General features: G+C 38.5%; 3 protein-coding genes across 4 annotated transcripts in view; 1 reads left to right on the top strand and 2 right to left on the bottom strand.

The window, feature by feature from the left end:
* pex14 (peroxisomal biogenesis factor 14) overlaps nucleotides 1–6,616 on the bottom strand; it is a 62,465-nt gene extending 55,849 nt beyond the window's left edge. The window contains exons 1-2 of one of the 2 annotated variants that reach the window (XM_023331490.1): nucleotides 6,447–6,616; nucleotides 4,245–4,295 (exon numbers count right to left, since the gene is read on the bottom strand). In XM_023331490.1, coding sequence (XP_023187258.1) covers nucleotides 4,245–4,295; nucleotides 6,447–6,482 — 87 coding nt within the window. In that variant the 5' untranslated portion in view covers nucleotides 6,483–6,616. The remainder of the gene's footprint in view (nucleotides 1–4,244; nucleotides 4,296–6,446) is intronic. The other variant, XM_005808223.2, reaches the window with a different exon arrangement.
* Nucleotides 6,617–6,860: 244 nt separating this feature from the next.
* Nucleotides 6,861–13,300, top strand: dffa (DNA fragmentation factor subunit alpha). The gene is made up of 6 exons (XM_005808206.2): nucleotides 6,861–7,089; nucleotides 7,829–7,987; nucleotides 8,086–8,240; nucleotides 8,440–8,644; nucleotides 9,211–9,338; nucleotides 10,380–13,300. Exons 1-6 carry the CDS (start codon nucleotides 6,996–6,998, stop codon nucleotides 10,581–10,583), a joined length of 945 nt encoding a protein of 314 aa, XP_005808263.1. The 5' UTR covers nucleotides 6,861–6,995; the 3' UTR covers nucleotides 10,584–13,300.
* Nucleotides 13,301–14,359: 1,059 nt separating this feature from the next.
* On the bottom strand, nucleotides 14,360–18,707 carry masp2 (mannan binding lectin serine peptidase 2). The gene is made up of 6 exons (XM_005808205.2): nucleotides 18,616–18,707; nucleotides 18,314–18,536; nucleotides 18,053–18,230; nucleotides 16,300–16,431; nucleotides 14,924–15,120; nucleotides 14,360–14,704 (listed from the first exon to the last, which is right to left on the bottom strand). The coding sequence occupies exons 1-6, from the start codon at nucleotides 18,621–18,623 to the stop codon at nucleotides 14,546–14,548; spliced, it is 897 nt and encodes a 298-aa protein (XP_005808262.1). The 5' UTR covers nucleotides 18,624–18,707; the 3' UTR covers nucleotides 14,360–14,545.
* Between the last annotated feature and the right edge of the window lie 7,525 nt (nucleotides 18,708–26,232).

Genomic DNA, 26,232 nt, shown 5'->3' with positions numbered 1-26,232 from the left:
TGAAATGGCTTAAAAAGCTGATTGTTACCAATGATTCCCATCTAATATGACTCACTTTGAGCCAGCATGAAAATAAAATGGCTGAAAATGTCAATAGTTACTGTAAATGTGTTAAATGGTGAAGACAAAAAATAAAAAAACAAAAGTATGATTTTCCTTCTTGCTTATAACTTTGTGTTTACTGTGACATAAACCCTATAAATTACCTTGAAATCTGTTGTCATGAACTGGCAAAAACATGAAGAAGTTCAAGGGGAAAGACTACTTTTTCAAAGCTCCGTAAACACATCTGAAGAGAATACGCACACCGAGTCAAGACCCCAGTTCAACCTTTGACTTCCTGGTAACACCACTGTTTTACATTAGTCTTACACCCACATGGAAGTACAGGGGGAAAAGAAAAAAAAATCTCTTTTCATAGCTAACATATGAGCCACATCTGTCAGCCAGCGCCTCCTGGGATGCAGCGAATGAGCCGACAATGAGAAGTGAAAAGATGAGGGGGAAAAGTCTGACAGAACAATAAAGAGGTTACAGTAGCTGGAGCGATCCCTTCACGTCTCCTCCTCAGCTAGTTACTCCTAGTTTTGGCTTCGGCCAACTACCAAAATTCTCACCCTGAACACAATCATCTCCAGGTCCCCCCCCTTTACACCAAGGCGGCTACACTGTAGCAGAGGGGCTACGGAAATTTGAAGACTGCTGAGCCAAAACAGATCACTTCAAAGCGGCTTATTTAACGCTTGCTAAATTTTTCATCACAGTCGCTTAATATCCTGGGGAAGCAGAGCTTTTGAAGTTGCTGTGAGACCGCGGATGTTCTCCTTACAATTCTTTTTCTCCTCCCTCTGCTGTCCTAAAATCCCCAAACCTAAACACATAACACACACCCGGCGCACACTATCTGTGCCAACATGCACCCGCTGACTGACAGCGATGCACCGACTGCGCACACAAACCGCACGCTTGCATACTTACAAACACACATTTAGTCATTCGAGGCCTGGGTTGAGGACACAGAAAGTAAGTAACTGGTTTCATGCCAGGAAGGACACTGAAACGCTGCCGCAGATCAGATGCAAACGCGACAATAAAAGCACCAGACTGTACACAGGTGAGATCAGATAGTAGTCTTCTGGCTCCTTATTTCCAACAGAGGGATCTTTAGCAGAAACGAAATAGAATTTGGATTAAAAGTTCTTTCCTGATAAAAATGCTATAGTTTTTTTTTTTTTTTTAATTAATCACATTTTTCTAAAAGTTTATTTTTTTAGGTGTGAAAATTATTTATAACAGACCAAAGGCAAAAAAACAGTGATTGTTTTTTTTAATTATTATTATTTTTGAATTCCTATCACAAATTAGTTTAAATATGCAAAAAACATTGAGATACTATACTATGGTTTCTGTAACTGAAGCCCTATTTTTTTTTAAATCCACGTTATACCTTCCAATCTGTAGATGACACAATAGCGACAATGTTTCTCTTGTATTTATCGGGGCTTTAAAGATGCAGAATCTGCTGGCACCAAGTCTTAAACTAATACTTGTACAAATAAATGTCACAAAGCCTTCCAATAAACTCAGCAGATATATGTTGCAGCAAGAAAAGCATGCTTTGATCTGGAAAGCTGTAAAGAACGCTTTTTGAGGAAAATGTTCATTTTAAAGGCAAATTCTGTATGTAAAACAAAAATTAAGATGAACAAGGTGCATCAATGGCCTCCGAATCTTCATAGTTTTATTTATGGGATTAAAACTCATGATGTTAGTATATTATTGATGAAACAACGTACACAGCTGCAGCACTTTGGAAACAGCTTGGTTAACGTACATCTATGCAGGCATGATAATTAGCCATGTGCTAATCACCTCACACCAAACGCCGCAAATGCAGATCGAGAGACGAGGTGTGATTGCTGACACAGATATGGATCAATAGTCAATGAGTGACTGATTTTGATCAGGACCATAATCCAGTCTTTGAGATTAGATCAGTATATTGTGATTCATTGCTTTGAAATTACCCATTAAGATTACTTGCAGCATTTGTTCAATCTGAATACAACATCTTTGCAGATATCGAGAAAAAAAAAAGCCCTCACCTAAATTCAAGAATGTGCTTCAGTGATTATGCTTTAAATGTATTTAACCACACCTGAGGGGATCGCTTATTACTCCTTAAGTTGTCATTTCATTAGACGAATCGTGTAGAGTAGAAAAGATGCTACTTTTTTAGATAGGTCAAATTACTGGACATTCCACCCATTGACAATTTTTTTCATGAATTTGAACTCCTTTCTGAGTTTCCCACCATCAAAAAAATATTTTCATGAAGTAAAAGTTATGCAACTTGGTATGTAGATACATATTGTAAGTTAAGGTGAATAAGTGAAATGGGGTCTTCTGATTGTTTTTTAATACTAGTGAATATGAGGGAATGAAAATATTTCAAAACATAATCTAAAGGTTTAATCTGCTAAATTATTATTTTTTTTAATTATAGACTGATGGATTCAAATATGGAAAAATAAGATTCCCAAGATTAATTTTGGTCAATGTTTAATTTAATAATTTCCTGTTTATTAAACACCTGAATTGTTCTGCATCTTATTTTGGTCAGTTGACTTAGAGAACGTTTCAGGTAAGAACCTGATCAAACCACATTACCTTTGACCGTCTATTGGTTTATATACTGGAGTAACAAAGTCACATTTTCCAAATTGCTGTCACTGCATGCCAATTTTAAATGCACAAGTATGTGCCACACTGATGGGGTGAGCAAAAGGTCTAAGGAGGGAGAGGATTGAAGGAGCAAAATGTCAGGATGGAAGTGACCAAAAGGCAACAGCGGCAGTTTTCAGCGACTGATATCCCGCTGCACTGAGGAGGAAGCGTCTCTGGAGCAGCCTCTGTAACTGCAGGTCCAGAGCTGCCCCTCTGGGTTGTGCGGTGGCAGAGGCTGCGGCGTTGCCCCCCTGAGCTGGGGCCTTTTGCCACCAAGGAGAGTCCGTGCAGTGTGCCAGGGCCTTCTGATCTGGGCGAGGTGAGTCAGAACCTGTTAACATGACTGGTGTCCCCGGTCTGACACACTGCGCTGTCTGACATGGCCATGTGCACATGAATGTTACACAAGTGTGAGACTGTGTGTGTGTGTGTGTGTGTGTGTGTGTCTGCTCTCTTCCTCCTGTCCCTCCCAACCCTGCCAGCACTCCCTTTCCTCTCATCCAGATAAAATCCTTTCAGACACAAATTTCAATTATTCACCTCATCCAAATAATGCCATGTGACAAGAATTATCCCTACTGTAATAATCCACTTAACTGGGAAAGAGCAGCTCATCAAAAAGAGAAAAGAGAAAAGGCGCTGGAAGTGAGGAGGGTGGCGGTGGTGGGACTTGTCAGCCGGTCTCGAATCAGGACCTTCGCAACGACAATTTCCTCCCTTTTTGAGGAGGCAGCCTTCAAGTGCGCCGGGATGATGAAATTGAAGTAAATTGAAAGAAAGCCTGGGAGAATGCTCCCACAATCAATAAACGCAGGATTAAATTAGCCTTGGCATGAAGGGATGATGGGGGGAAGATGAAGAGTGAATGGTGGCGAATGACATTGAGACATGCTGGCTGAACAACACAACCTGGGTGTTGTGCCCATACAAGGACGCAGAGTGTACCTGGGACGTATTTCATCCCATTTAGGAACAAGAGCACGCCTAATAAACACTTTCCCATAATCATTGTCAAAAAGAAAAAAAAAAGAAAAAGGAAAACTACTGATGCTCATTGTTGGTAGAAGTCACGGCTATCACTCAAACCAGAGCTACCTAAGCAAGGAGCCGCTGCGCAGTCCATTTTCTGATTAAACTGATTTTTCAGCAGAGCAAATCAAATCAGCTTTAAAGACAACACAGATATGAAATTCTTATTTTCTTAATTCTCAATTTGTTTCCATTCTAACGAAAAATAAAACATAAGTTTATCTCTCATCATGTGTGATACAAAACTTTTTGTCTGCTAACTTGTCTAAGCACACATGATTAGTAACACTTGCACAATCGTAAGATTAAGCATTAGTATAAAAATCTGGACTAACAGAGAATTTGTAGTGTCTTTTATTTTTCATGTATTTTTACATAAACATGTAAAATATTACAGCATATTTTGATTCAGCAACCTGCCTCGTCTGCATCTCCATTAACCCCCCTCTCCTCAGTCAGCTAACTCAGATGAAGTTTTTCCTCCTTACCAGTGCTTCTCTGGGCCGAGCTGTCCCGTCATCTCCAGAAGGAAGGCCAGACTGCAAAGACAAACAACGGTGTTACGGTGCCATCTGTTGGACAACAGAGGGTCTGACGGCTAGGACGTTTTGCTATGAAAGATGCAGTGTTTTCCAAAAATTAACTGAATATAGGCAGTAATGCAAATCCATAAAAAGATAAATTGCAGAATATATTTATTTATAATCATTTATATTATGTATTTATCATTTAGTAAATTTACCAAAAAGCTCAGAAAAGAAAACCTAATTGGCTGAATATACTCCGAATAATTAAGACATATTATTAAAGTTACACAAAACGACTGCTACTATGTGTTAAAAAAAACAACTCATTCAGTTCGTCAACATGTGTAGTTTTGCACTTGTTTGATTTTCAAATTATATTGACAGCTTACCTGATCTTTTTTTCCAATGATATAAATCAACCATTATATGATTTATCAAAATTTAAATTTGAAGTTATTTAGGTTTTTTTTTTTCTTTTATCATTCTTCTTAGGATTTTAGAATATATGCTTCTTCAATGTTTTTTTTCTTAAACATGGAAAGCTCATTAGCTCTTTGTTAGTTGTTGCCTAGTTTTTTACTGAGTGTGTTGCCCTAATTGTGTATGAAAAATCCTCTACAAAAACTAAATATACCTTCAGTTCTAATTACACAGTTAAATCTCAGTAAATTAGAATATCACCTAAGGGTTAATAAATTACACCTGTTTGATTTAAACAGTGAAGATTCATTGCACAGAGTGATATATGTCAGATTTTTATTTTCAATTTGATGATTATTGCTTACAGGTAATGAAAACCCAAAATTAAGTTAGAATTTTCAACCTTATTCTAAAATGCTGTGATGTATTCATTCCACCAAAACAAGACATTTATCAATTAGAAGACTAAACACACACTTCACTCAGAGATCTGTTTTAAATAATACAAAAAAATAAATAAGTCTAATATGGAATGAAAAATTATATCTGACAGTAAGAAGAGCCGCTATATTTCAGTATCAGAGCAAAAAAAAGGAATGAAGACCAAAAAAATAAAAAGCAGGGCCTCATGACCTAAATCCTGCTTTGGACAAATTGAGGCAAGAGTATACAAGGCTTTTCCTGGCCAAAAACATTTCTAGCTTGGTTAGACATCAAACCTGCTAATTCTGGGTTTTTTTCCTCCTAAGGACCAAAACATATAAGCAGGAAAAATTTAGCTAGAGACTCTGCAATATAATTAGTAATGTTGACCTACAGGAGGGTTATTTATGCATCAGGGAAAAAATGTTTTTTTGTTATCAGTAGTTGACCCAGTTGAAACAGGGCTGATAAAGAGAAAACCAATTTGATTGGTAAAAGAAGAGCAATAAGATACATAACAAAAGTAGAATAACCTGTAGAGATAAACCTTTTGACAAATGTTTCATTTCTAAAATTACATGAATGTAACAGATAGTTCAGACTAATTCATTAGACCAGGGTTTATGTCAATTCATAGATTCATTTCGCTAATAATCGCAGTGTTAATATCTGGCATAATATAAGTTGAGGGGTTCTAATTTTGCTGTGCATGATTATTATACGATATCTGTCACTGTGATAATCCACTAATGGTTTAGTAGTCAGCATGCATTCCATCTTTACCTTCTGTTTGGTAAGTTTACTGCATGTATTTACAATGCATTCATGTATCTTATCAGCCAAGTGATAAATAGAAAATCACAGATTATAACTGCAGTCAGCTCTTTAGAGAATCAACAAACTTCTACCAGCCAGTCTTGACCCCTTTTTGAATGACCTTTCCCCTGCACACACCAACTACTCATGACAGTCATGACTCCATGTTCAAAATAGAAATAAAAAAACTCAGCAACGTGGGAGCGTTATAAATGGTGGGACAGTAACGTAAACTAACCATGTTATCTGTGAAAACATAAGGCCAACCCTACATCGTATTTACATCCACTTATGTACAGCAGTTTGGGTGAAAAGAAACTTTTAAAACGCTCCCTAGCTAGCATGCTAGCTAGCAAGCATGCTAGCATCCATTAGCTGAGCAGTTACTGAAGTAGCCGCTAAAAGGGCTAATGCGTAAAAGCAACAATTAGAAGCAATTTCGAAGAGCTCCCAAAGATATCTGGAGGACATGAGGTAAATGTTGGGTGATAGACAAAGAAAGACCTGTGTTGGTGGATCAGGTTGCTCGGTGGATGCCATCTTCCCAGCCCCCCGATAGGTCGACGGTATCACGCTCGATTGCTTTTCCTGAAGATGGCTCTTCTTGTTTATAACGTTCAAATAAATGCTTACTGTATTTTAGCCCTTACATGAGTCCTATCAGAGTCTTGGCTGCTAAAATACTGTAAAAATGTGTATGTAAACTGTAGCTTTTGCATGTTTGTGTGCTGTCATCGTTTCTCTCAAACATAAAGTATAAAGTAACACAAGGTGTTTGTAATTTAGCTGATCTTGTCTCTTTTTCAAGACACGAGTATGTAAAAACAAATGTAATCTTGATTGACTGTTTTTGTTGTTGTTGTTGGGTTTTTTTGCAACATTATTTTCTCGTTTTCTTGTAAAAACTTCACATCCCAGCATTCATAGCGCTCAAGTGGTGGTTCCGCATTCGAAAAGGCAGAAGTACATTAGCTGAAAGCGTCGGACTGCAGTTTCGTGGTTTCTAGGTTGAAAACTCACAATCAGTACAGGACTCAAAGCTTGAGGCTTATAATGACAGACGGGAGATCCTGCAAAGTGTGTAACTTCACACGGCAGAAATCATACGGAGTGGTTGTTCCCACGTTGGATGATCTGAAGAAAAAAGGTAAGTTGGCATGAGTTAAGCACCTCCGAGGAACTATAATTAAAACGAACAGGTTGTGTTAGGTGACATTTGGATTAGTTTCATGTAGTTCCACTTACTGTTTTTGTCCATTTCCGTTTTGGTTTGCCCCTCAGATGAGAGACAACGTGGAAGTGAAAGGAAAGACAGTTATGATGAAGATATGATGAAGACCCGTGGTGCCTTCACTGCTCGGTTTAAGCTTGCTTATCAATCATGATCACTCACGACTTGTTTCTGTGTGCAGAAACAAGTCGATTTCAGTCGTGTTCGAACCTGCGAATCTTAAAACTTAGAAATCAGTCCTCTGTTTGTGTTCATTCCTAGAGAGCTAGTCACCAGGCCCTTTTCACTGAAGTCATGCAGCCTCTGCCCATCAAAGGCATTTGATTTATTTGGGTTCCGCATGCTGTCAGCTGTTGCCGTTCGGCCTTTGAATAGCAGTCTGCTTTGTGAAAAACAAGTGACAAGTGTAAATGTCACTGCTGACGTATGAGACACTCCAAAAATCTGCCTTTTTTGTGGATTTATTGCATAAACTCTCACTAAAAATAGTTGACAAATGTGCAAGTCGAAGGGGAATAAATACTTTTGGTTGACATTGTAGAGTTTCTCGATTACAATTCCTATGGTGTTATGACTAGATTGTTTCGGAATTACTTAGGTGGACATGCTATTTAGTTCATTATCTGTTAACTTAAAACTGCTCTCCCTCCAACAGGATGTGAGTTTCTGGGAGTGAACCCCTCAGACCCGGTCACTGTGGTCCTTGAGGGTGATGGGACCATAGTAGAGGATCAAGCCTACTTTTTGTGTTTGCCTTTTAACACCATGTTCATGCTGCTGCATGACAAAGAAACGTGGGCTCCAGCTCGCAAGAGTAAGCAGGTTGAATGATCATAACCCTGGATTGTTACTCTGATGAGGGAGGGAATGCACATTTTATGTGTTTTGTTGCTCTCTTCGCTGTTATTACAGTTGATGGCGGCACGGCTTGGATGGCGAGAGAGTCTGTGGTTCTGGAAACTGATGTCGTCGACTCCAACGTTATTGAGGCGCCGTGGTGGAATCTGGCGCTGCAGCTGAAGCAAGACCTGACCAGTATCATTCTCATGTCTGAGGGAGACCTACAGGTATGGGCAGGATTTCACTGTTTCACTTTAGAATCCTGTGTTGCAGATTAGAAATAAGGCCACATAAAAAAAACACACATTCCAATAGTTCTTCTTTGCCATTTTAAGGTGTTGGATGGTTCAAGCAGGTACAGTTTTCATTTGTTCATACTTTCACATAACTGACATTTAAAGAGAATGTTGTACTTTCCTCTCCCAGTCTTTAGTAGAGGCGCCGTGCTCTGAACTAGCCTCTGCCCTGGGCTTCCAAGAGAAGAAGGCAGAGGAACTTCAGGAGACGCTGCAGAGGGTTTTAGATCGCAGAGAGGAGGAAAGGCAGTCCAAAGAGCTGCTCCAGTTGTACCTCAAAGCTGTGGAGAACGAGGACAGACAGCAGGGAGCCACAAGTCCTTCTAGTCAGGACGGTAAGGCAATGTGTAGTTACTGCTTTTTTAAAATGTATTTTTATTCTGCCTACATGGAAAAGGTTATTGTAAATGATGATCTATGGAATTGTATCCTTGTCTCATTGAGGAAAGTGGTTTAATAGTTTGAAATATTTCTTTTCCCTTTTCAGCAGAATAAGAATCTTGTATTTCATTTGAGATAAAGATGTTTAACAGAAACCTTTCTGCAATTTTCAGTAAAATCTTCTGCAGCATTCTGATTTAGTGAAGAAAAATGTGTTGTTTACAGGTTCCTATGCACTCTGGGATTTGATTTCAGTATGATTATAGTCTGGGAAAAAAAATTAAGAGACAACAATATAAAGGAGAAAATTAATTTTTTTTACGGGTAATTTTCTAGATGATATTTCAGAGATCAAATGTACTTACTTTCTTCACATTTTGATTGCTCATGGTGCCTTGTTGCACTCTTACCCTTTGGTCACTAGATGGAGTCATTGCAGTTCCTCAATAATCCCTAATATTTCAACCAATTTACCACAATCTATACTGAATATAAGAGAAAACCTGTTTCAATATGTCAGGTGCTGGAGATGTGGATATGCCGGATGGAGTGGAGGTGGATTCTGCGTCCGAGTTCATGTCCAGGACACTAATGGTCCTGAAAGGCAAAACCAGCCCAGAGACCAGACTCTCCACTGAGGATTTGCAGGTATTCTTCTCTCACCACTGCTCTATAACGGCTTAAATTATCTAAATACAATAAAATAAAAACACCTTTATCAGAAACTCCAGACCTCTACAAAGCCACTGATTTAGTATACTTAAGCAGAAACTTGCAACAAAAGCACAATCCAGCTGTTTTGTGAACTCTATGTCCTATTTTTATTGTCTCATTCTATCTGGTGCAAGGAGTTTTTTATGCAATTTGTATTTTTATAGCTTATAAAAACATGCACATAATGTTAAGCCCTGGTCTGTCCACAACCAGTTGTATAGTATATATATAACTGGTATATATGTGTTAACCAACCTATAATTTAAAGCAATTCAAAAACTTTATTTGTTCTCATGCAGCTGGCCACTAGTGTTCAAAATGCCTGATTAATCGCCAGGGGAGACTGAACCGTCTGGAGGAAAAACAGCTTATTATTCATCAGCAGGCTGAGTTGGCCTGTGGTCCTGGAAGCACACTGATAGGGGAAAAATTGAGGCAATCGTTTCACACCCCAACTTTGAGCGGTGCGCTTGTTGCTCAGGGCGCACATTAATACCAGCGAGCCCACTGAGTCTGATGTGTAAAAATACCTTAAAGAGACTACAGAGGCTGGCAAGGGTACTGATACCTTCTAAACATTTTCCCATGGTTTGACGTTACAACCACCTTTGACTCTCTTGACACATGTGTCTACCAGCTTTGCAGATTTGAAACCTCCCAGTTTCGAGTCGTTTGCCTCTCTCAACAGTTTTCTTTGCACCACTGCCCTGCATTGAACCGCATTTGTCTTCCCTTTAACTCTGACCAGCTTCACTGCGCCTACTGAAAAACTGTTTTTCCACCATGTGTGTTTTTGTGTGGTGATGTCAGCTCTCTGCCGTATGTGGCTTTGAACCGCTGGACTTCTTTACACAATGGTTTTCTATGTGCCACTCATGAGATTTTAATTGCCGCATCCACAATCCTGTAAAGTTATAAAACCTCTCGTGTAGATTTCTTTTGTTTGAAGTTCTGTTCGGCTCTGTGTGCTTCCAGGCTGTAGTGAGCAGAGGGCTGGAAGCCATGCAGCAGGTGCTGGGTTGGGACGCAGGCAGGACCGCCGCGCTGCTGCAGGCCTGCAAAGCGGAGCTGTCGACGCGCCTGCAGCAGATTCAGGCCATGCAGTCCATCAGCGGCACGCAGCAGGACAGCAGCAAACACAGGGAGGGGGCGGGAACAGCGACCCAAGGCAGCAGCTAGGTTTGACCGAGCAGAGACTGATAAGGATTCACACTAACCTGCCTCGAGGTCAGGAGAATGGGATTTGCTCTGTGTTGCTGTTTATGTAGCTACAGCTAAAAATGTTGAAGATGTGAATCTCTGCGTGGTTTTGGAACGCTGAGAAAGCGGTGAAGTTGGTCTGGAGAGCGCCTGGCCTGATTTGCACAAATGTGTTCAGTTTGAATATGTTTAACCACTTTTTGATTTCCGTATTTGGGTTATGTTGGGATGATAGCTATAGACAAACATATGCTTATGAATATTAACATGCTAGCTCCCAGTTGTCTTATATATAAAGATGTAATGGAGGCAAGCGTGGTTTTGCTGAAAGTTAATGTCATCCAGTACTTCGAGAGCTAAAGGTGCCACAATAAATAAATACTTGCATATTTATTTATATGTGGCAGTTAAAAAATATTGGTATTGTATTCATCAAATAGTTACTCATCATTACGGAAATATTATATCTGCTAATCTTCCTTTTAAAGTTGAATTCAATGGTAAAAGCTTATATAATTATTGTAGTATTTATATAATTATCTCATAGTCCTGAATTGCAGCACATGGTTTTTTTTGTTGTTGTTTTTTAAACTTGTGAGCCGTACTCATTAAATCGGTGGCCTGGACTAACTCAGCTACAGGCAAAGTGATTGGCCTGCTGTCCATTAACCAATCTAACATCAGAGTATGATTCCCACATTGGGGTATTTTTTTGTTTTTCTAGCAAAAGACAAACATCTTTAGCTTGATGTTTGTCTAGCCAAAGTGACTGTTTACATTACGTCATGATGGGCCGTAGATAAGGGAACTATGAAATAATTAAATAAATATTGAAGTACTTAAAAGTTTAACATACAAGGAATTTAAACTCTAATTAATGATTTCTGTTTTATGCTTTTCGTATTTAAAACCTTACTGGCAGATAAATATTAACATTTTATTTAAAGTATCACATGTACAAGTTTGACGAGTCATTTTCTGGATTGTGGCACCTTCAGCCCCCCCACATTTAAAGCAAACTAATCAATACCTTAGTTGTTTCGGAACCTCTTCATATTGTCCACTAGATGGCACTGAACATGGTTTCTGCATGGTACCAAAACATTTAATAACATAAATAAAATAAAAAAAAAACTGTACAGATTTAAATTTGCATTAGTTTATATAACAGATTTGTTTACTCGTTCATTTTCTGTTTTTATTTTTTGCTTCTGAAAACAGTTAATGTAACGTCATCCACTACCAGCTCGTGTTTTTTCTGTGAATAACAAATGTTTACTTAATGTATGGTTAGGAAACAGAGCTTTTAATAACTGTATAAAACCTCTGGTCAGTTGCTGTTTTAGGTTTACTGTTTGCAGTAAGCCTTGGTAGAAAAGTATTGTAGTCATCTTCCTAGGGCAAAAAAACAACAAGTTTCAGCTTGGTTATCTTGCCAAGCTAAGTGAGCAACATTATTTATTAATTCGGATTAAATCATTTCTTGCTATTCATGCTTGTCCTAAATTTGAATAATATTGGTCTGAAAAATGTTCTAAAAAGGTTTATACTTTACTTTTTGACACTCACAGGTACCCTTAAATATGTCACTCTTTAACAATAAATCTAGAAATTGTGTTTTGTAATCTTGAGTATTCTGGTGTTCACTTTCTGCTTTCAGTTGTATTAGATATACAATTAGCTGGTGAATTTTGTTAGTGTTTACCTAAACACTGCTTTGCCTTGTCTATTCTCTAAGTTAGGCTAATTGCAGTTAGCTTCATAGATAGTAATCAGTTGCTAAACTGTTCAAATAAATAAATATAATTTCTTCCCAGAGACGGACAAAGTGCTCCTCTGAGTTTGTCAAATTTCTCCTTTTTAAATCCGCCAATTTACTATATTTCAAACACCTCCATTAATGATGACAAATATGCTCTATGTTTCATCAGATGCAGCATTTAAGGATTTGGATGAGCTAAAGGAGCCATTTCAAGGCCAATCAAATGGCATCATTTAGTTTGTTTGGGGAACAAGTTTTATGTATTCGCAATGATGCTCTCAAAAATCCAGGGCAACTTTTACAAAACTTAAAAGCATCAATCAGATGCCATTTGCTACATACAAATTTCTTTAGTCAGATTTCCTACTTATCAGTTAAAAAGGAATTGTTTTCTTTTCTTTCTTACAGCAAATTCTATCTGAAAAATATAAACAGCCTTCTGCCTGAGCAGACTCGTACGACACTGCCAGAAACCAGATAACACTACCAGATTAACACGTTATCTATGTACTGTGGATGATTTAAGTGTATATCTTGCATACAATCCCGACAGTCATGTGTTGGTCTGATGAATGTGTGATGTAAGACGGTGTGTGTTGGTCCGTGTGACATGAACATGCAGTAGGTTCTCTGCTGTGTCCTCTTATCTCTGGAACACCGAACAGAATCAAAGGACTTATTTTTACTTGCATAATTTGTGTTTTTTATAATACAGACAAAACGTGCTCCATTCCCAACTGTCCTAGAGTAATTAGTGAGTATTGTGTCTTTGCGAAAGCAGTTGAGCTTTGGTGTGAAGCGGACCCATTGCTTTTTCATGAATAGTTTTTAAGCAGATTGTTCTCCAGGATACATCAAGGTGTAACGTCTGTATAATATGATGCAACGGCGACTTTTAACATGTCTTTTGGTAAATAAATGTGTCTAAAGTTTTTGTCTTGTCCTCACATTTTTGTCCACCAGTTTAGTATGTTTCTGCATGAGTACACGAGTTCTGAGCTTACTGCTGCTGGGGTTTTTTCCTCCAACAGCTACCGTACTTAATGGGAATCATGGTGTGCGTAATTCCTGTGAAGCTGACTCCACCTCGGCTGAACGGTTTGGCGCGAGCGTGATGCAGTATCTGAGCAGTCAGCTGCACTGTGCTATCGTATGTCACGCTGTCTGTAAGGATGAGATGGTGACTCGAGAGCGCTCAGGTAAGCGCTGTCACGGCACATCGTGCTGGAAACAAATCTTATTCTGTGTGTGGTTCAGCTGAGATCTTCTGAATTTAAGGAAGTGTGCATCTGTTGTTTAATCACAACAAAAGAATGGTCTAATAAAAAGTGAAAACACTAAATTGAACCAAGCAATTTGTAAAGAGGCAGAAAGAGATGAGAGAAAATGAGCATAATTACTGTCTTGGTAAAAATGAAATGAATGATGCATGAAAGAGTAGAGGTACTCATAACCCCTGAACTTTTCACATTTGATCACAAACGTCTTTACATTTTGGGGGGATTTTTGATGGTGGACCAACACAAAATGGTTAATATTTGGGAAGTAAAAGGAAAGGAAGATGATAAATTGTGTTTTGTATTTATTGGCTGCTTTTCTGGTAAATACTTGTTTTGCCTTTGCCTTGTAGGTGAAAATCCCTGAGCTATGGGCATACATTGGCTGATGGATTGAACAGTACTCTGAGAATTTTTTTCGTAATCTAACATTTCTTTAAACTTCTCCACAACTTTAGTCCGGTCCTATCTGCTGTGTTTCCTGGTCTTCAGGAAGCTGAACAGAACAGCCGGACTCAGAATAAATACCTTTAAAACTCACTTGTCTGTAAATAAAGTCCTCCTCTGTGCGATGTAATTGTACATAAAACTGGGTTAAACACAAATGCATGACCACCTTAATATTTTTTAAACCCCAAAAATAACTGAGCTTCCACTTTTTCAAAACCGTTGTGTACTACTCCATATGTTAAAAAAGTAAAAATTAAGAGGTGTAATTCAATTTGCAGGTCATGTGCATTTAATTTTCAATGTATTGGTTCAAAAAGTCAGAAAAATATAACAAAAGTTAGACTTATAATTATTAATTCCAAAATAAAGTAATAAAAAATAACATATCTTAAAACTTGCAGAGGAAAATATTATCCAGGCAGGCAGCCATCAGTTATCAGAAGTTATGAAAGCTATTCAGCTTTGGTGCTGGTGTATTTGATCTTCCATCCCTTGTTTTTCCCAGTAGAGTCAGACCTGAACGCCACATGCACTTGGTAACTTCCAGTATCAATAGAGTCTGGTGGTGCCAAGCCACAGAACGGTCCGTACTCTTGTCCAGTTGTTAAAATCTAAAAAAAAAAAAAAAGAAACATCCAAAAGGAAAAAGAAGATTGATTCATTGGGTCTCTGACCATTGCCCTGCCAAACTCAAATATGCAAGAAAACGCAGTAGCATGTAGTAAATCAGCTGGCAGAGGGTAAGTCAGTGACAGGTTGTCTTAAAGCCATGGGGAGGAATACATTACTTATTCATTGTCTTGTCTACATTAGCATTGTGCGGTACTGACCTTTAGCACATCATATGGACAAGGGACTTCAGGGTGTCCCTCTATGTCAAAAGGTTCCAAGAAGTCCAGGATGATTCTGGAGCCCTCTGGCAGACTGATGGTGTGATCGCACTGGCTCATGGGTGGATAAGGGTTTGGGTAGCCAGGACTAGTCAGAGCTCCAGATGCTGACGTCAACACCTGGCTTTTGCAAGGCACTGTAGAGGAAACACAGATTAGGTGAAATTTGCACTTGTTTAGGACATAAGTTGGTTCCTACGCATGTTTTGTGTCAATATTCACCTTTTCAGATTTACTTACCCTTAAATCCTGTTAGAGCTAAACACTTTAGAATATAAATACATCAGTTTATAAGAATCTTACCCACCTGGAAAATCCAGAAAACACTTTCTGTACCTTTCCAGAGCTTGAAGGATCCCTATACCCAGTGTTCAAACCTCAGTGAATGATACTGAATTCTTAAAATTGGGTTCTTCCTTCAACTGTTTTGTCACGCCGGATTTTTTTAAAGACAGAAAATAACATTTCTTTGTGAATTGCTCTCTCCACTGGCACCATAAAAGATTAGATTAATTTTGATCTGTGTTATTGCCCTGGCGAAGTGTGCAGATGAAGTTATGGACAAAAACAAATGAGCTTCCGCAAAGAGGCAGAGTTGCTGTAATTTATATAATTAGAACAATCTGTGGGCAGATAATCATTTTTGTCTATTCATTGCATGATTTGTTGTGGCACCGTTTTTTTCCCCTGGCAAAGTATAATAATTTAAGGCACATCAGCTGGTAATTGTGATTAATTACCTGGTGCCGGTGCGCTGTAAGTGCTGCACACAGGTATCAATTTTTATAGCCATTTCAAAGTTGCTCTTCCCTGAGGAATTGGCTGTGATTAACCTCACTGAGCACCAGCTGCCAGAGATCAGCAACTGCATGCATCAGTATTTCTTTTCAGCCTAGAATTAACACCTATTACATTATAAAATCCAACATCTTACACTTACTATGTGTCTTATGTTAAAAGTCAAATCATTATTTTCTGCAAAGGATTTTACACCTTTGTAAGGTACCTTTGTAAGGTACTACAAAGGTACTACTATATGTAGGTGCATTTTCATCTTGCTTTAAATGTCCTAAAATCTTAGTGTTGTGTTAGTAAGGCATTTTGAGGACTTGGACTTGTTTTCACCACTTGTCTCAGACAGAGACAAGAGGCTGAGAGGCTCAGCGTGAGTTTATCTGATCTGCTTTACAACTACTAATGCAGTCATTCCCTCATGCCGAGCTCTTTAACACCACACCTCATTGGGAGCCTTCTGAGCTCCTTTGATTGCACCCAAACGAACACGCCTCTTGGGTTTCAGCTCCGGTTGCTCCTACCTGTGCAGGATCTCTTGTTGTCATGGAGAAGGTGTCCCTGCTTGCACGTGCAGTAATAGCCACCGATGTAATTGTGGCAGAAATGGTCACATACTCGCTCGCCATCCACCCTGGATAGGCACTCGTTGATATCTGGAAGAGACCGACACAGGATGATGGTTTAGCGTTACTCGGTACATTTGTATCTTTTCACTCTAAAGATGCATGATGCTAGACTGTCTTAATGAGATGTGTGACCCTGGAGGGTGCCTTGAGTCTATTAACTGTTTCAACTGTGACTATTTGTTTGGATTCATCACCCTGCAGTGTAAGCCAATACTGCTTTAGAATATGAGCCATACTAACAATCAATTTATTTCCATTGCACTATTTAGTGTAATAATGTAATATCAGCTAGCTGAGGTTTGATGCTACAGCTGGCCGGGTTGCTCTCTTCAAAGCGTAGCAGTGTATATTATGTTGTCTGAAGGCTCAGAGTCATGGTTAGTTTTCTCAAGATGGTAGAAAAACTCTTGTCTAGACATTTTTCACATACATTAACAAAAACGCTCTTGATAACTTTTAGTTAGTCTGAAGCTCTGCAGTGATGACAAACAGAAGATCTCACATCACTGTCTTAATGTCTTTATAGTGGTTACATGTTTACTGTACAGTCCTATTCAATAAATTAGAACATATGTCCCGAGTCTCATTTGTCAGATTAAAAGTACCTTTTGAGCAGGTATTAAACATGCTTTTCATTAAGCCAACATTTCTTTTTTTTTTAAACTTTTTTTATTGATCTGATGTAGTGCACTAATTTTAGTTGCCATCTCTTCACTAGCTGTTGGCAGAAAATCACCAAGACTACAAGAAATAAACAGGTAGTTCTTGTCTAATTACAATTTTCTACATGATGATGGAGTTAGTGAAATAAATAAACTTTTTAATAATATTCTAATTTACTGAATGGGTCTGTAGGATTCATTGTAACATCCTGACTTTAACTTCTCGGGCCTTGAATTGTCAAGCTCCTTCTTATGTTAAACAGACTTGTTTATACTCCACCTCGAGAGCTCGGGTCCTCAAACCTAAATCTACTCAAGAAACAGATATAACACTCTAGGGCAGGGAACCTCAAGTTCAGGACTCGAGGGCCGGGATCATGCAGGTTTTAGATGGGTCTCTGTTTCAAACAGCCATTTGGCTGAGGTGTGTTAAACCAGGAACACATCCAAAAGTTGCAGGACACTTTTGAAGCCTGGATTTGAGGAGGCCAATTGAAAATAAATACTACTTTAATGCCTGGTCAGAACAGCTCCTTATATTGAGATTTGAATGGATGCCATTTACTGATAGGGAATTTCAAAAGCACTAGATTTTATTGAGGGGTCTCAGGGTAATGAGGTTTAAATACATATCTGTGGCTCCTCTGAGCTTATCATATAAAACAGCAAAAAGGTAAGATTAAAAATGATAAAGTGTCTATGGTTTATGGCCGGGGTTTTGTCTTCTGAATGGACCCACTTTAGTAGAAAAGGGGTACGACATGAGAACTGGTGGATGGAGGAGTATCTACATTTCTTCAAACATGTTTTAACATTTTTTTGTATTTCTGTCAGTCTTTCTCATAAGTTGTGTACGGCTTAAAAGCTGACTGTGCCTAAGATGATCTAATAGTCCCATTGTTTCTACATGAACTTTTAAAGCATTTCATTATAGCTGCTGATGCCCTATTTGCCTTCTGGGAACAAACGTCACATTTTTACATCACCTTCTGAGGTGTAAAACGCTTGGAAGCCAGTGAATCGGCCTTCGTTAGAGTAGTCACTCCTAAAGACCACCGACATGACGTTCCCGGCTGACATGATGATGGTGTTCCTGGGGGTGCTCTCGTGGTTCTTTTCCTCCTCACCACAGAACCGCAGGGTTTCATTCCCTTCCGCCAAAACCTGTTTTGACAGGGTTAGAGGCCTCTTTGGTGAGCAAGGAGTTCCGGTTTGCACAAATGGGGCTTTGTTTAGATGCAGCTCACCTGGATGTGGTCGTACTCACACTGGTTGGAGGGCTCCAAGCTGAAGTGGGTGAAGTAGAGCTTGATGCGGTGGCCGTGCGGAGCGGTTATGTTCCACACCACGAGCTGGTTGTCGGGGTATGGCTGCGGGAATTCAGGGGAGGCAAAGCTGCCATATAACCCGGTCATTTCCACACTCAGTGAGACACCAAGGAGGGAAGACAGGGCAAACACACAGATGCCACTGCAGAAAATTAGGGGGGATAGAAGCAGGTTGGAGGATCACACTCTGAAAAAAAAAAAAATGAAGAGCTGACACTCACCTGGTCATGCTTGCTTCACAGCCCTGAGACGCTGCCTGTTTTGGAACAGTTTACTCTGACTAATGGGGAGGTAAATGAACTCAGCTGTCCCAGCAGGCTGACATTTAGGTAAACAAAGCGAGACAGACACATGATCTGTGTGTCATCATCCCTCCACCTTCTTCTGTCACACAAATCTATCAAACTGACCGATGTCACAACTCTTCAGGTTCAATTCTAGGCTTTTTTTTAACCTCCTCCTGCTGTACTTCATTTATAATTATCAGTTATAGAACACAATATCATAAACATTTTAGACTTTTAATCATTTATTTTAATCCTTTCATTTTGGTGGTGAATCTGTAATACAGTATACAACTACAACGTGTTTCAAAAAGATTTTGATTTGAAAAAAGTTGTTGCTTTGAGTTTGAGTTTAAGAATGTGGATGGAACCTCCTTGGTTGATCAGCTGTTTCTCTGTGGACACCAACAAAAGTGTTCCAACATTTTACTTCTTTGTTCTTGTTTGGCTTTTTTGACAGTTATGGTGTATGTACATACATGAGCCCCTAAATATATTTTTGATTAAAGAAAATCCACAATAAACCTGAACTTCTGCACCCCATGCTTGATTTTGGAAATCAGTGAGGATGAGTACATGTAACACCACTGAAAGTACGAAATTATTATGATATATAGTAGACTGAGACATTCTGACATAATTCTGTTACATTTTACTGAAGATAAAATGTTATTTTAATATTGAGATGTAAAAAAATATAGAATTTTGGCAAATATCTACTGTTAAACAAGCTATCAGGGTAAAGCTTGTATGTATTAATAGACTGTAAAGCATCCACCATCCTCTGCATACTTTGATGCCCTGTCAATCTTGTTTAGATATGATGCTGATGAAACTTGACTCATGCCAATAACTAATTATGATCCTGTTCCTCTAAGGGTACTAAATACCCTCCTTCCCCTTCACCAACCAAAAAAACGATTTAATACATTTTAATTGCAACATTTTGAAGTAAAGCATTTTCTTTGCACTTATTCACTATTACAAAGTCTAAAAACCGTACAAAACAACATGTTGCTTTTGGTTTATCAAACCAGATTGCTACAAAATGTACATTTGTTCTCATAAATCTGCACTTTGACGAATGCTGTAGCCACAGGTTTATTGTGAAAGCCATTTTAATAGGGGAATTGCAGAGGGTTTGTCCTGTCTGTTTTAATGGAACGTGGATATTGATGTTAGTCAGTAGCAAGCAAGGCTTTTCAGCCAGCAACAGTTGTCTGATAAGTAGCTTTTAATAACCAAAGCCCCTTTTTCCCCTAACACTGCAGCACTAATGGCTGGTATTTGACGTGAATTGCAATAATTATCCCCATGAATATCAATGTTAATTTGCAATATCAAAGGACCTTTTTGATGGTACTCTTTCTCAGGCGTGATCTTTCGGCTCCCCTTATTGTAGAGCTGGTGGGATGTTGGAGACTCAGAGCAGTCTATGCATGTTGCAGATGTTTTCTGCACAGACGTCATCCAGCTTTTTGAGGCTTTTAATCATCCGGCATGACACATCAACAGAATTGACACCCCCTGACTTAACAAAACGCAGCTCTGAAAGTACAACCACATTATTAGAAAAGCAAAAATGTTTAATTTGTGAGCTTGTTTCAGCACCACGATCTCTAATTCTTGATGACTTTAAATAGATTTGAGACTTTTAGACATTCACGACCAGAGAACATACTCAGACCTGTAGGGAAAGAAAGATGTATTGCTTGTGGACTTAAATGTCACTTGTCAGTCCAACAATAATATTCTGGCAATTCTTCTATTTTAACAATCTGAAATAAGTTGATCTAGTATGCTGCAATATAGTTTAATTTTGCTTTGGAAACAATTGTGTAAACCCATCTGTATACTAACTCTTTCTTTCTTGTCAATATCTAAAATCAGAACAACATTTAACAACTGGAACTGTGACGCAGAAAGGTCAGATGAGGACCAATGCTTATCTCACCATCACGCACAGAATAGAAGGAGATAAAAAAATACTACGAAGCTCACTGTCAGAGGACTGTAGAAAGGTCTGCAATGTGGATGGCATTTAAGCAACATTGTTCAAACTGAAGCAAAATCTTAAAAGTACCACACAGACATAAAAAAAACATTAATTGAAACAAGATACAATTTCTACATGTATTTTATTTTGCGAGACTAAAGTTTGTTTACATGATCATTTTGCATTTTTAGTAAAGCAGTGCCTGGGCTATCATTAGAAACATTGTTTTGTTTTTAAACATCAGCAACATTTCAGAACACATAATCTAGTTAAAACAGAGCAACAAACATCCCTGTTTTTGTTATATTGCAGGATTTTTGCCTTTGCTGACTCCGGGTTCACATTTTAAATGCCATTTGCAGTGTCGGTACTGAAATGCCATAGATGTGGTAATTAGAAGTTTTAACACAGTCAATCCTTCATAATGAACCTCTTGCTTGTTTCATTGACCGTCTCTTTGGTTGTTCGCTGCAGCCTGTGCTGATTTATAAAGTGGAAACTAATCCTCGAAAAAAGGCCTACAGCACCTTTTTTTTCTGCGCTTCCGGTGTTTGATTGGTTATGACTGTGGTTGTGCTTTTCTCCTCCTTAGCTCATATTCTTAAGAGTTTAGCAACCATTTTGTTCAGCTGTGAGTGCCTTTGGGCTGAAGGTGGAATTCAATAGAGACCAAACATACAGATGAAATGAAAGAATCGCAAACTAATTTGTTTTGGAAAGCTTTTTATGCAATTCCAAACCTTAGGAGTACAGATGTGACGTGTCTTAATTACAATTTTCAGATCTCTAATAACCTGGTTCACGATATGTGGTTTGAAGCGTTTTACTTACAGTAGCAAATCCTTCTGATTGGCTTTCATCAGAAGAATTTGCTTCTGATTAAACTACAGACAAAAAGTCTATCTAAAAACTGGTTGGTTCTGAACTGTGGTAACGTGGAAGAAGATGTGCTAGGTGAATACTTGGTTTGTGCAGCTAAAACAACATATAGAGGAGCAGACAGAAAAATGTCTGACATATCTCGTTTCATCTTTGACAATAGTCTGATGAAACTAATTGAAGTGTGTAGCCATAATTTCCATTATTAAATGTGGGAGTAAAAAATGTGAGAAAAAAAGCTTCTGATCTTGAAGACACCATCTCAACTGTGATGCAAAGGAGTGGCGGCATCATTTTCCTTGGGTGTTTCGCTTCAAACATCCATGGAGATGTTTCAAGCCGTATCTCCTCACAAACTAGATGACATCATAAGAAAAAGAAATAATGTATGTGGAGATGTCAAACCAGTATCTCAAGGAAGTGTGTCAAAACATTTTTAAAAAAGAATTGCTAATCCCAACTGACCTGGAAAACTGTTTTTAATGTGTCTACTTAATATCTTGATTTCACTGTATGCAGAGTTTGTTTGGTTTGCAGGTGAATAATTTACAGCAAGAAACCTGAGTGTTGCAAAATGAAACAAAGGATTACTTAGATGCAAAATGTGTGCTTATCAGATGTTCCAAAATCAAGAGGTAAGATTAAGTCTAAATATATTATAATATGCATTTGCGTCAGCAAAACGTCAGTTTGCAAGACCCTGACTAAATTCAGTCTGTACAAGTACCGTGGACATATAAATGAGCTTGCATTAAAAAAAAAAAAAAAAAACAGCAGGAACAAACACAAGGCTGCGGCTGTTTTGATTTCAGCATGATCAAATCTTACACCTCGATGTGCGCAGCACAGACGCTGCGCTCACGGCTCTGCTCCACCTGCTTGCTGTGCCATGCGGTAATGAAGTGCTTCCTTATAGGAAGCCAGTCAGCCAGTCATTAGCTCTGCTGAAACCGACTAAAAGGGGGTAGTGACTGTCAGCATCCGAGAGTCAACAAAAGAGAGTTGAATGTGATGTTAAGAGAGATGCAGCATCACAAGCTGGAAGAAGAAGGAATAGAAAGACGCGTTGTTTTTTAACATTGTTTAATTTGAACTTCTCATGGGACCCCAGTTGACCCGAACTTGAAGCTTTTGTGAGCTACACATCCTCTCCGGGCTTCTTGTGCTAATATTTGTTACACTTTCTGAGCATATTTACCCTCACTCTGCCATCTTTATCCCTTTTGTGTTCCGCCGGCTGCAAGCACAGCAACTGTAACCACCCACCAGCTGTAAACTGTAATTAAGGACTTGAAGAAATGGGGATGTGTCAGCAAAGATGAATGCCAACGAACAATACTGAGTTAATCCACTGTTATTTGCTCCGCCGCTGCTGTGCGGAGTTTATGTTTCTGCAGCTCGCTTTCTGCTCAATAAAGCACGCAGCTTTAAAGTCGAACATCCCCGAGTGTCAGATAGACTCTTATTTGTCTTTTCTACAAGAGGTCAAATAATGCTTGTGAGGAAGTGAGTTTCCTGCTCTATTTCCAAAGCGTGGCGTGACTTGAGCCTCGAGGCCTGATGTTCAGCAGGCGAGAAAAAATTCATTGAATGTCATCAATACTATTTACATTTTCCTTTGTTCTGCGGAAAGGTTCGTTTAAATGTTTCCATTATTGCTGCTATTGTTGTAACATACATGCAGCAAATGGCACAGACTGAAGGTACTCCTGCAAATGCCTCACAGCGATCTCTTGTGAAAGACTGTTCGATTTTCTGTTGCTGTTGTTGGATATTTTTTTTTCCACTTGTTTTTTTAAAAGGTGATTTTTAAAGTGACACACAGTAGGAAAGAGAGGACCTGGAATATGCATGAATGTTCAAATGACTGCAATAAATAAAACCACAGAAGGAAGTTTTGTTTTAAGCAGTTGCAAATATACATATTTGGTAAGACTTTATTTGAATGGGTGCGCATAAGACTGATATGAGACAGTCATGAACATGAATGACTCCTCATAAATGATTACGACTGTTGTCCTGAAGTGTTGTTCAGTAAATAATGACACTTTTAATTAAAAGGTGCTCTAAAAGTTGCAGTAAAAGTTCTTTAAAAGTGTAAACTTTGTATTAGTCAGTAAATAGTGACACTTTTAATGCAAAGTTCCATTAAAATTTGCATTAAAAGTCAACTATGCACACCTCTTCAAAAAAAGTGTTACCACATATTTTTTGGGTTAGTTTCAATACAGAGAAACATATTGTGGTGCAATATGACAGGCCCATTTCTTTCTGTAACACACTGTTCTGTCTAAGCTTGATTTACACTGAGAACAATGTCTGTCAGCCTTCAGAATGGCACAATTTCAATACTCATCCTATGCATAACACCTTCTATCTATCTTATTGGATTTCCTTTTCGTTGCCTTGTTCATTCCTTGATTCCAGTTTGTTCCTTGTTTTTATTTGGACCAGATGTGTTAAGAACAGATCTGCACAAGTGCAATTTTTGGCACAGAAATGCCAGAGAGGATACCGTTAGGCATAAAATTATTCATTCCCCTGGCATATTTAGATTTAAAGTCATCAACATCATCATCATCATCATCATCATCATCATCAAGAAAGTTTGCTTCTGCTAGAAAATGACATTCATATCTCAGAAGATGATGAAACAATGCCCAACTTTGTTGTTTTTAATTAATATTCTAGCAAAAATTGGCATGTTGAAAATCAATTATCTCCTTCTCAATAATCAATTAAAAGGCGTTCCTTATCATTAGAGCTACTTAAGGCTTCTTATAATTGCTGACCCACATTTTGCATGTTTCCTCTTGTATTCTGAAACTTCATCTTTGGAGAAGGCTTCACTATCTATCATTCCAGTCAGGACTCTTCCATTTAGAGGAAACATGTTGTTAATGCTGGACTTAACCATGTAGAATCACTCCAGGACTTCTGAAGCTGCTCCAGGAGCAGCATAAGCCTTGAAAACATCCTGGATCTGGATCTGACTATATTTATACTCCAGTGTGCTCTCTGCTTCATAGCACGGCAAAAGTCAAGACTTGAAGACGTCGACATTAGCACATCATTTGCCAAAAGCAAAAATGGGATATTGGTATTCCCAAACATATTAAATGGAGTTGTGCTAAGTCTTTAAGCATCAGATCTGTGTAACTAGAGATAAGTTGTCCCAGTACATCTGAATTAATACATGTAGAGGTAAAATTAACTAGGATAAAATGTCTAAATGAAGAAGGGATTATCTTTACAAAAAAAATCTCCCCATGTCTCTATCTGTGTTTTGCTGCGCAGCGTCCCAGATTTGAAACCCACACGTTCAGAGTGTGTAATTTATTTCTCCTCGTGCTCCCTTGCATCCCCAGATGCTAATCAACACCAACATCTTCCTGATGAATCGATGCTGAGTCTTTTGTGCCGGAATTCATTCCTGACGTCAGGCCCATTACTCTTTCAATTTACCCTGGCGTGGCTCTTTTTCACAGATAACAAATACGGCCATTTCCTTGCTAATTCAAACAGGCTGCTGCTTTAGTAATGCAGCAAACTGCCATAAGGCAGTAAAGCAGTCGGTGACGTTGGTTTGAGAAACATTTGGTGAGAAATGGCACACAGGTGCGCCTCTCGTCTGCTGAATTCTTTCCTTCACCGTGTGACCCTTAACGGCGTTGTGTTTTTGCTCTCATTGCAACCCGAACAGTGATTCTGTTTTTAAAAACAAGGTGCTGATGTGATGGAACATTTCACATATATTTATTGGTCTTAATAAAAAAAGGGACTTTACATCACACTTTCACTGTTTGGCGAGGATTCTCAAACAAAAAAACAAAAATTAGTAAAGCAAAAGAAAATTTCAGATTTTTTCTCACCTCTAGTAAATCTCTATCTTCATTTAGGGTGCATTTAATTAGCTAGACACTAATGGCTAGTACAAAGCGGATGATACCAGAGTTAGCTTCAACTATCTTAAAACAACTTAAATATCACCATTATCAGTTTTATAATTTGTGGTTCTTTTCACAGAAGTTAATGTTAATATAGTTGGGAAACAAATATTGGAGACTGTGCACCAGTGATCTTCCTGAGTGAAACACATACTGCGAACAGAATATGTAAAAAAAAAAATTAGCAGCAGTAACTGGCTGATATAAAGTAAAGCAGTAGGAAAAGCAAAAATATTACAGATGTCTAAGGAGGCATTAGGGGAATAATGGTCCATAAATATATGATGTAAATATTTAGTACAGTCTTTTCAATGCAGATCAGTACAGTGTTCAATCTGAGTTAATACAGTGTTGTTTTAAAGTGGAGCACATAAATGTTTATTTTCAGATTTAAAAATGCAGCACCAAAACAAAACAGTGTGGTCTCCCCACTATTACTAAAGACAGCTATTTTAGGAAAGTTGGGGTTTCTTATTCAGCTACAGTGATGACAAAGAAAGAAACAGTGAAGGAACCAAAGGTCTGTCAGCATTTTAACTTAATTACTGACATGAAACAACAACAATAGAAACACTGCTGGCACTGGTGAAAAGTCCAAATCCTGGTGCTGCTCTAGCAGCATTTAACCAGCCTAAAATGTTGCACAGCTCCAGGATTTCACTCTCCTAACTTTTAAGGTACATAAAGGGACATCTGAATGCACCAGAGTTGTCTTAATGTCTAAATAACTCC

The sequence above is a fragment of the Xiphophorus maculatus genome, chromosome 1 (genome assembly GCF_002775205.1).
Source record: "Xiphophorus maculatus strain JP 163 A chromosome 1, X_maculatus-5.0-male, whole genome shotgun sequence".
In the NCBI taxonomy this organism is placed as follows: Eukaryota; Metazoa; Chordata; class Actinopteri; order Cyprinodontiformes; family Poeciliidae; genus Xiphophorus; species Xiphophorus maculatus.
Note: the sequence above shows the minus strand (reverse complement) of the source record. Positions and strands in the feature narration are given on the sequence as shown.